This window comes from Phalaenopsis equestris, unplaced genomic scaffold (genome assembly GCF_001263595.1).
Source record: "Phalaenopsis equestris unplaced genomic scaffold, ASM126359v1 Scaffold000002, whole genome shotgun sequence".
Lineage (NCBI taxonomy): Eukaryota > Viridiplantae > Streptophyta > Magnoliopsida > Asparagales > Orchidaceae > Phalaenopsis > Phalaenopsis equestris.
This window is the reverse complement of record NW_018164444.1, coordinates 30,151,060-30,162,691: the sequence shown is the minus strand read 5'-3', so window position 1 is coordinate 30,162,691 and position 11,632 is coordinate 30,151,060. Positions and strand designations below refer to the sequence as shown.

Sequence of the window (11,632 nt, the reverse complement as noted above, 5' to 3'; positions counted from 1 at the left end):
GTCATTTCAAAAGTTGGAAAATCATGTTTTTGGGCTCAATTTTGCCTCCTTGTGGGAGGGGCTTGGTTATGGCTTCATGAAATTTTGTTTAAAAGACCCTATTTTAGTTCATTTAATGAGATCGGGTTTACCTTCTTGTTGGATTAAATGTTGGCTGAAAATATACCTATATTAAATGGAGATTTGGCTTTGATTCTTTTGGAGTTTTCTGCCTTCGTTTTGAGTTGAATTAATTGGCTCAATTTGGGGTTTTCTGCCTTCGTTTTGAGCTGAATTAATTGGCTCGATTTGGGGTTTTCTGCCTTCGTTTTGAGCTAAATTAATTGGCTCAGTTTGGAGTTTTCTGCCTTCGTTTTTTAGCTGAATTAACTGGCTCGGTTCAGGATTTCCTACCATTGCTTTAAAGCTAGTTTATTTGGGGCTGGTTTGGTGACATTTTATTTCTCTTTTTGGGCTTTACCTGTGAGCTTGTTTGGGTTTATTTGGAGCTGGTTTGGTGACTTGTGAAATAAAAAAAAAGGTTTATATAATTTCATTTTGAAGAAAGTATGAGATTGATATAAATTTAATTCAATAGGGGTTTGGAAATGCGCAAAATTGACATTTGGAAATGATATCCTCCTCGGGATTGATCCGATCATTTTCTTTTTAACGAATTTAAATGTTTTAGATTGATACATTCATGAGTTTTATCGATTTAACTTGGTTTTAAAAATGGATCGGTCTACTTTTTCGTTCGTGTTGTTTTCTTTTTTTTTAACGGTCAATTTAAAATGGGAATTTTCGATTTAATTATATTCAGAAATGATTTATAATCTCAAGGGAAATAGGAGAGAAAAAGAAAATGAGAGAAAATTAAAATTAAAATTTGAATTTTTTGGATGATAAAATCTAAAGAAGAGATAGTGTAACGAATAACCCACCTTTTCTTTTACATAAGGAAAAATGAATTGCAAATTGGAAGACTAGTTGGAATCGGAAGAAATGAGAATTTAGATAGACTGAGCCCAACAAGGACCAAAAGCCAAAATAGAGCTGAACAAGAGTCAAAAGCCAAGTCCAGCAATATGAAACTTCAGGCTTTCATAAAAATTAGACCTAACCAAAACCGAGCTCAACAAGATTAAAACAGGCCCAAGCAATGATGTAAATTCACACTTTAATAGAAATTAAAGTCCCAGCCACTTGTAGGAAAAACCGAGCCATCCAGAGCTAAGAAACAACCTGCATGTCTAAATGTCCCAAGCATGAAATTATTCTCACAAATATTTGAACAAGAGAGGAACTTCACGAAGAGCTAAACCAAGCCCTCACAACAAGCTACAATACTTTCCACATTAAATAGATTTTCTCATAGCATATATTTCAAGCCAGGGAAAACTACAGGAAGCCAAAACTACCGGAAGCCAAAACCGAGCCCCCAAACATGCATAAAACAGTAAAATGAACTCCCTAGCATTCATGAAAGTGTCCTACACTCAAATCCTTCTGGCAATTGGGGACATTCCAATATCACATATAAATTTTCTATTCTTGGTCATTTATATGTGGTATGGTATTTGATTTTATTTGTTTATATTTTCTCTGCAATTTACTTGTTTCTGTTAAGTCTTTTTCAGGTCATAATTCTCTCATCATAGCCTCCCTAGTTTAAGTGAGTAACCAAGTTTAGCTCTTAGAACATGCCCACATTTCCATTTCTAAATGCACTTGAAGTGAATATCTCAATAATATATCAAAGTAAAAATGAACTAGCATGCTGTATCATCCAACAGAGCCAAGCTCAAAGGCTCGGCAGAGGGAAAAAAGAGAGGAAAAACGAAAGAAAACAGGGCACCGAAGAAGAGGGGGGAAGAAGGGGTACCTCCTTAATGTCAAAGTAAAGCACCGCAACACAAGAAGCTACCTCAAAGATGTCCTCTCACAGGAATCTCCTCCTAAAATTCTCCCACAGCCAAAAATTTCTATCCCTCCTCTCAGAAAACTTTTTCAACAACCACTCCAAAAAAAATCAAAAGAAACTATCTTTATAGGCAAATACGAGAGGAGAAGAGAAAGGAGATCACCCCCTCGACCCACGGCACTCGAATCGGGCCAAAGAAGAAAAGGACGCGCTCCCTGCTCACAGAAGGCGAAGCCACCTAAAAATCCCGGACCGAGCGGCAAGCCCAGTAGCAGCAAGGGAAGCATCGGGAAGAAGAGAAAATTTTGTCGTTCAAGTGTACCAGGGAACAAGCTTCCCAGAGTCAAACTACCAGGAAAAGGAAAAAAAAAGCAGCTCGGGGAGACTGACACGGCTTCGGGAAGAAAGGCCGCGGGCAGAAGGATGTCAGGCAAGGACGACCGAGGTCAACTTTCTCTCGCGTGGAGGAGGAGGAGCTTGGTTGGCTCGATACCGAGAAAGGGAAAAGCCAGACACGCGAACGGAAGAGGGAAGGGAGGCAGAGCTCGGGAGCGTGAGTTTAGGGATTTAGTGTTTAAAGAGAAAAAGGGAGAATTGGTTTTATATAAATTAATATATATATATATATTAAATTATATGCAATTTACTCGCGCGCGACGTCGTAACAAAATGGGTGTCCTCCCTAGCCAAAATCGATGTTCCGGACGTGCTGGTGTAGTCTGTTTTGTCATCTGGGGTCGCTTGGACGACGTCGTTGACAATCGGGTAAAAAACGCGTCAAAATTCAAATTTCACAAAATTTTGACCCGCGATCGATCGTTTCAAAAGGTTTATTCGAGTCTTCAACAGGTAACAGTGCAAGCGATGCGAATTGTGGCGATCGGACACGTCGAATCCAAAACGGCCGACAGCGGAAGTGCGAATTGTGCAGAAGGTCATCCTAAGGCTCCAAAGGTCTTATAGGAATCCCTTTTGGGTTTCCTCATGTTGGTTTCACCATTCTAAGTGCTAGAAGTCGATACCACACACGCGAAACTCCAAAAGGGTACAGAAGTAGGTTGAATTTCTAGAACGAGGCGGGTTCCATTTCTAAGGTTCTAAGATAGACGAAGGGAGATCCCTAAGGCTAGATCCTAAACCCGAAGAGGAAGACTAGACCTCACCAAAAATGAGATCAACAACATTCCAAATATATTTTTGTGCAAGCATTCATCTAATTAACATTTCAAATATATTTTTGTGCAAGCATTCATCTAATTAACGAGTAGCAATATAAACTTCCACTTTAATTTTGTAATTCTGAAGCCATTCACAGATTAAAGAATTAAAATGTTATAAAAATTGTGTACTTCAGATTTTATTAAAGATGTGGATAAACAAACTAAATCAAAGGGGTAAGGAAAGGGGGATAGGCATAGATTGCTAATAAAGCTGATTAAGATGAAAAATTAACCGACTGTTGCTCCTCTCTAACCGAAAAGTTGAAGGCAATATAATATAGGAGTGAATAGCAAATGAAATAACAGATCTAATTAAATAGATGAGAAATTCACGATGAGTAAAGTGATTTACCAAATCACCAACTGTCATGCCACCGCTCATAATCCCATAAGAACATAAAACCATTGCTGCAGAAAGCGCCATGCTAAATATAACATTTTGGCCAAAGTTCAGAAACGCAAGGCTGCTTTGAGTTTTCAATGCAGCATCTTCATACTCTGATAAACATCATCCACTCCAAAATTAGCCTACATATTTATAAATGGTAAGTAAGCAAAAGAAAGTAAAATTATGTGCCATGACCAACCTTACTATATTAATTGAATAATTAGTGTAAAAAATGCTAAGATCTAAATACAAAATTCAATTTTCTCATAATAAAGGCTTTCCATGAGCACAAACATGTCCTTGCCCACGTCAATATGGCCGCTCACATGCCCATTAATAACAAATGCAGAAACACAAAGGGAGGGGGAGGGGGTTTGTGGTTTGTGGGGTAAGGGGCGGAAAGACAGTGCACAAGATTTGTTATTAACTAATGAAATGTACCTAGAAGCACTACATTAAGTAAAGTTGTACTACAAATGCATCTACAAAATTAAAAATCTCAAAAATAACAAAGATCAACCGCTCGATTTTATAAATTTTACTTTCCAATTCAAAAAATGGACTGCCTAGGACAGTAATCAAGCTGAACCAAGCATAATAGGGATTAGGTTTTGCTTTAACATACAAAAATTTGCTTAAATTTGGTTTGAGTTCGAGACAAGCTTTTGCAAGAATGCTTTGTAAACGATCACTTCTGTCTTGTACTTGGCACGTTTATATTAAACAAATGAGCACTTATAGAGCATAACAAACAAGCTCATATATAAAATATTATTGAACAAACGCCCATGTGATTGTTATATTAACAAATAATGTTGTTTAGTCTAAATGAACAAGCAACTCAACAAACTTGGAATGAATAAATAACTATTTAACATTGTTGACCTTATTTTTGAGTGAGGTCTTTATTTCTCTCCTTAGAGCCTAGGGTCTAGCCTTAGGTTTTCCTTATTTGACTCTCTTAGAGGACTAGAAACCAGACCCACACCATTTAGAATATTCGAGCCACCTCGTCACTCCCTCAAGTCTCGCATGGGCAGTCCCAAATCCTCGGCATTTTGTTGAGTTGGTTAGAACTGACATATGGGACTCTAGTTGAGTTCCTAAATTAATAAGATCAACCCCTTCGAGTTGAGTTCCTACATTAATAGGAGCAGCCCCTAAGGAAACCCTTAGTGATTCAAGCACTCGCGGACGCCGCATTTTGTGCACGCATCGAGCCACGCACAATTTTGACTTGAATTGACTTGTCTGTAGGCGAACTCGTCTGGACAAGAGCGGATGATGAAACAGGCCACACAGATGCGCCTGGGGCGTTTATTTTAGCTATGAAGAACACTCATAATGCTATGATTTGGAGCGTGAGCAATTAGAACGAAAACTGATGCACATTTTTTAATTAGCGGGGAGCGGGCTTGGGCTCGACCCAGGTTTAACTCGGATTTGATTCGGGCTAAACTCGGGCTGAACAAGGGTTAAACAAATTTGAATTTTAAATTTTAAAATTTCAAATGAGTCATTTAATTTCACCCTAATTAAATTCATTTGCAATTTATTACCAGCCACATAAAACTCTTCTGCCTGTGGAAACTATTTAATTCCCTGTCGAACACAAGCTTAACGGCTATTTGGAATTTGAGGGATAAAAACCCCGCTAGGATTTCACCTTCCTCCCATTCGGCTCTCCTGCTTGACTCACCTGCTCCTCTATTTGGCCCCCGCTCCTCTTCTGCGAACAGAAACGTTCGCCTTCCTCGCTCGATCGAACATCCCCGCTCGCCTTCTTCCGATTCGACCTCCCGTGCTCCCTTCTCTCGCGCCTGCTCCTCCTCGCGCACGACCAAGCCCCGCACGCTGCTTTTTTGCCCGATAGATTCAACTCCTCTGCTCGATCACGCTCTCCCTCTACGATCCGCACTCCTCCCTCTATGCCAGAAATGCTCGCCTCCTCTCCCCCACTCGTCTTCCCCCTCTCGCTCAACCGAAGAAATAATGCTTGCCTTCCCCTCTCGCGCGACTGAAGCCCGTATTTTCCATGCTCTTATTGCGTCATTTATTGGTCGGCACTGAAACCCTCATTCTCCCCCTCACGCACAGCAAGCTTCCCCGTTTGGTTCTCTCCCGGATTGAGCCTTCCCCCTCGCCATACCTCTCCTTTCTGTTCTTATCCCCGGTAAGACAAGTAAAACCTAAACCTTTTTCTCAAATTCGTGGCATATATCGATGGCAACTCGTTTATTGGTTGTTGATGAAAATCTACTAGTTGTTTTTCCCATAGACGGTTTTACAGTTTTCTTTTAATTTTGTCAAAGTGTAGAAATACCTCTATTTTACTTATTGATGCAATTTTTAAGTTGAAATTCTTGCTTGCACAACAGTTCCATGAAGAGGTAAAACCTCTTGGCATGTTTAAATCCAAACCTGGTCTATTTGCTGCCATTCTCAGTTAATCTACCATAATAGGGAGGTTTCGGTGACTATCTTAAAATGTTTTGGGCACCTATCTTGAAGAAGTTTTGGTGGCTGTTTTGAAATAATTCGAGTACCTGTTTTGGAATGGCTTTAGTGACTGTTTTGAAATAAGTTGGGCCCGCTAAAACACTTGCCGGATTGCCTGAGGTTATTGTTTTTGCTGTTGGAGGTTTTACTCCAATGCTTGTTGTTTGTATCTTCTCTATGTTTGCTGCGATGGCTGTTTTTTTTTTAACTCCCATCATCTGTTGAATATGAAAGAGTTATTCTCAAAAAAAAAAAAAAAACAGGTTTTCTGGTACATTGTTCGGAGAATTTCCATGTGTCGATGCTTGCTATCTCAGGAGTTAAAAGTGTAGTCGGAAGAAAACAGGAAAATCCATGTGCCACATTGCTTTTAATGCTTCCATTACATTTACGTACATATTACAGGATGGTTATATATTCATATATCTAACTCCTGAACTTTCGTATTCACATGCATACTACCCAAATCTTTGGTTTCACATAGGAAGTATCTCCATTTCTTAATGAAAAGGATAACTTTTCATGTTTAGAATTTGCTCACCTCTTTGGGGTTGATTTTAATTCCTGCTTGGAGTGGTGTGAACACCAATCTTTTGGGCCGTTTTGCTTACTTTGTGGAAGAGAATTGTGAACCTTTTTGGGCTGTTTTACTTGCCATTTGGAGCTTTCAAAAATATTGTTTTGGGGGCTGCCTTTGCTCCATACTTTCACTGTTTTGGGGATTGTTGAAGTTGATGCCCGGAGCCGGAGTTGTAGGAGGTCGTAGGATCACCGTGTAAGCTTGTTGGTTGCTGCCCGGAGTCGTAGGAGGTCGTAGGATCACCGTATAATCTTGCTATCTGCTGCCCGGAGCCGTAGGAGGTCGTAGGATCATCATACAAACTTGCTAGTCGCTGCCCGGAGTCGTAGGAGATCGTAGGATCACCGCGCAGACTTGCTAGTTGCTGCCCGGAGTCGTAGGAAGCTTTAAGATCACCGTTAAGAGTTCCTAGTTGTTGTCCGGAGTTGTAGAAAAAGGCTTAGAATCACTTGTTTGGAGTTCCTGACTGCTATTACGACTTGTTCTGTTGCTTTTTACATTAGAATTCTTATTTTCTTTATTTTTTTTCTTTTCTGCAATTTATTTAAATTCCCTGCAAATTATGTTATGTTGTGAGCTAAACACCAGCAAGGACAGCAGAAGCAGATACGCCAGTACGCAATTACATTTTATTTATTGTTATTTTATCACTGCAATTTACTCTTGTCTTAATGTATCATGCAGGTCTGGTTGCGATTTCATTTTCAAAATAAAACAACTTTTCAAAATTAAACATTTTCAAAACAAAAAAAAACATACAAGTACTTTTGAATTTACGGGAGTCCCTCGGATGAGCTAACCCACGGTTGCTAACGAGATCTCCCCAGTTTAAATGAGTTTAACAGCTCGTTTAGACTAAGTAAGCTCAAAAGAAAATAGTGGTACCGGAATGAGGAAACCGTGGGATCCTAACCAATGTCGCTCTAATCAACATTAACCCCCCCATAATGTTTGAATGAAAATAAAATCAAAGCCTTGAAACACACATGGTAAAACCTTTTGAACCTTAGATCTTATGACTGTTACTTCGACGAGGAGCTTGGAGTCAGTTTTGTGGGCAGCACGACAAAGAACTTGGATCGAGCAACAAGATGAACTTTTTCAGTAATCTCTCTTTAGTCTAAATAACAACCTATAGGACTTCAAGATAGCTCGCTCATCGCAAAGTAAATCCTCACTCTCTCTTTAGACTACTGTACAGTTATGTTGTGCAGCGTAAGTCCTAACTCGCCTTAGGTTCTAAGGTTGTCGTGTGGCATGACGTAAAACATCCTATCTTTGCGGGCTATTTGCATAATCGGGTATTATACAAATGTAAGTGTCAAATAATAAAATTGACAAGATCGAACAAACAAATAATATCGTCTTCAAAACGCAGCCACACAGTAGAATAGTTTGGGAAGTCACTGAGGGTTCTCCTCAGTATCCGTGACGTCCCCTACCTTTTCCTTCATTTGAACTTCTAAAAATAATTGTACTATTTAACCCACTCTCACTTGTTTTTCAACATCCTACCGTGAAAACTTAAACCTTGAAATTTGAAGACTAATACCTCTGATCATTATCGAGACTGGTCTATTTGCTGCCATTCTCAGTTAATCTACCATAATAGGGAGGTTTCGGTGACTATCTTAAAATGTTTTGGGCACCTATCTTGAAGAAGTTTTGGTGGCTGTTTTGAAATAATTCGAGTACCTGTTTTGGAATGGCTTTAGTGACTGTTTTGAAATAAGTTGGGCCCGCTAAAACACTTGCCGGATTGCCTGAGGTTATTGTTTTTGCTGTTGGAGGTTTTACTCCAATGCTTGTTGTTTGTATCTTCTCTATGTTTGCTGCGATGGCTGTTTTTTTTTTAACTCCCATCATCTGTTGAATATGTGGGAAACCCAATTAAAAAAAAAAAAAAAACAGGTTTTCTGGTACATTGTTCGGAGAATTTCCATGTGTCGATGCTTGCTATCTCAGGAGTTAAAAGTGTAGTCGGAAGAAAACAGGAAAACCCATGTGCCACATTGCTTTTAATGCTTCCATTACATTTACGTACATATTACAGGATGCTTATATATTCATATATCTAACTCCTGAACTTTCGTATTCACATGCATACTACCCAAATCTTTGGTTTCACATAGGAAGTATCTCCATTTCTTAATGAAAAGGATAACTTTTCATGTTTAGAATTTGCTCACCTCTTTGGGGTTGATTTTAATTCCTGCTTGGAGTGGTGTGAACACCAATCTTTTGGGCCGTTTTGCTGACTTTGTGGAAGAGAATTGTGAACCTTTTTGGGCTGTTTTACTTGCCATTTGGAGCTTTCAAAAATATTGTTTTGGGGGCTGCCTTTGCTCCATACTTTCACTGTTTTGGGGATTGTTGAAGTTGATGCCCGGAGCCGGAGTTGTAGGAGGTCGTAGGATCACCGTGTAAGCTTGTTGGTTGCTGCCCGGAGTCATAGGAGGTCGTAGGATCACCGTATAATCTTGCTATCTGCTGCCCGGAGCCGTAGGAGGTCGTAGGATCATCATACAAACTTGCTAGTCGCTGCCCGGAGTCGTAGGAGATCGTAGGATCACCGCGCAGACTTGCTAGTTGCTGCCCGGAGTCGTAGGATCACCGTTGGGAGTTCCTAGCTGTTGTCCGGAGTTGTAGAAAGGCTTAGAATCACTTGTTTGGAGTTCCTGACTGCTATTACGACTTGTTCTGTTGCTTTTTACATTAGAATTCTTATTTTCTTTATTTTTTTTCTTTTCTGCAATTTATTTAAATTCCCTGCAAATTATGTTATGTTGTGAGCTAAACACCAGCAAGGACAGCAGAAGCAGATACGCCAGTACGCAATTACATTTTATTTATTGTTATTTTATCACTGCAATTTACTCTTGTCTTAATGTATCATGCAGGTCTGGTTGCGATTTCATTTTCAAAATAAAACAACTTTTCAAAATTAAACATTTTCAAAACAAAAAAAAACATACAAGTACTTTTGAATTTACGGGAGTCCCTCGGATGAGCTAACCCACGGTTGCTAACGAGATCTCCCCAGTTTAAATGAGTTTAACAGCTCGTTTAGACTAAGTAAACTCAAAAGAAAATAGTGGTACCGGAATGAGGAAACCGTGGGATCCTAACCAATGTCGCTCTAATCAACATTAACCCCCCCATAATGTTTGAATGAAAATAAAATCAAAGCCTTGAAACACACATGGTAAAACCTTTTGAACCTTAGATCTTATGACTGTTACTTCGACGAGGAGCTTGGAGTCAGTTTTGTGGGCAGCACGACAAAGAACTTGGATCGAGCAACAAGATGAACTTTTTCAGTAATCTCTTTTTAGTGTAAATAACAACCTATAAGACTTCAAGATAGCTCGCTCATCGCAAAGTAAATCCTCACTCTCTCTTTAGACTACTGTACAGTTATGTTGTGCAGCGTAAGTCCTAACTCGCCTTAGGTTCTAAGGTTGTCGTGTGGCATGACGTAAAACATCCTATCTTTGCGGGCTATTTGCATAATCGGGTATTATACAAATGTAAGTGTCAAATAATAAAATTGACAAGATCGAACAAACAAATAATATCGTCTTCAAAACGCAGCCACACAGTAGAATAGTTTGGGAAGTCACTGAGGGTTCTCCTCAGTATCCGTGACGTCCCCTACCTTTTCCTTCATTTGAACTTCTAAAAATAATTGTACTATTTAACCCACTCTCACTTGTTTTTCAACATCCTACCGTGAAAACTTAAACCTTGAAATTTGAAGACTAATACCTCTGATCATTATCGAGAATTTTCTCAAGTGACCTCAATCATTTGAGATGTAATTAACTATAGTGGTTTGCCTCTATAGAGAACCTGCAACCCATGTAAAATAAACTCAATTTAATCTTTATATTAAATAGATGAATTTGTCGGTCACACATAAAAGATTCGCAGACCAAACGGATATCACAAATTTCTTTGTTTGCAGAATTGGGTCCATCGCCGAGGCATACACTTATATTTCGGGAAGGTATAATATTCGCGATATCAGACACGATTATGGAAACTATTAGACGAATGAGATTCATTTGGACTCATTTTTCAAAAATTAAAACATACTAACTCATTTTTCCAAAATTAAAACATACTACTTTCAAAACCCAAGTTATATACCTCTTATATTAAATTAAATTTTAAAAATTATTTTCAACTTTCAAAAAGTTGACCGACAAACACCAATTAAACAAAGATAATAAACAAGCCACTAACAAACATTCATGTAATTATGCGACATAAAGCACCAGCATGCTTATTCACTGAAATGGAGAAATAGGAAGAGACTACAGAATAAACAAACTTAAAACATACATGATTAATTCAAACAAATAATTATTATGCTCACAAATAAATTTTAAAACGATGTGTACTTCACAAAAAAAAAACAAATCAATAAGATGAAGCAGTCAATTGTACTTCACAAAAAAAAAAAACAAATCAATAAGATGAAGCAGTCAATAGAGAACACAAAAAAAAATTATGAATATTTAATAGAATAAAAAGCATTCCAGGGGGAAAAAAAGGTTTAAACCAAATCTTTAAAATGGCCATATCACTTTAATCTCATAGAAGTCAAGATAATTTATGCAACTAAAGAAGTAAAAAAAGAGCAAATCTCTTATACTTAATTCCAATCTTCTTCACTTGGGGAATAGATGTAAGATGGATCTCTTTCTTGATAATGCTGAAATACATCCCCCCAAGCTTCGCTAGTGTGATAGTCAATTGAAGTTGCTTTAAAATACCAATGAATGTATTATTCATGCACTTTAAGCTAAAAAGAATTTCATGCTTTCTCTCACATTATGAATGATAAGACCTATCATGAAAAGTTCAACTTGCAAGGCAAGATTGAATGTGTGCAAGGTTTCAAATCAAACAATTTTTAATTCATAGGAAACTTTATTGAAAGTTAACGACATCTCACAAAAGTCCCATTATTTTATCATTATGTGAAGCATTGTCTAGAATCACAATAGAGACTATAGTATCAATTTTACACTCTT

General features: G+C 38.3%; 1 protein-coding gene across 1 annotated transcript in view; it reads right to left on the bottom strand.

Annotated features, from left to right (window-relative positions):
• LOC110039298 (ABC transporter B family member 25, mitochondrial) overlaps positions 1-11,632 on the bottom strand; it is a 95,496-nt gene that overhangs the window by 32,673 nt on the left and 51,191 nt on the right. Inside the window, exon 12 of the mRNA XM_020744315.1 lies at positions 3,476-3,621. Coding sequence (XP_020599974.1) covers positions 3,476-3,621 — 146 coding nt within the window. The remainder of the gene's footprint in view (positions 1-3,475; positions 3,622-11,632) is intronic.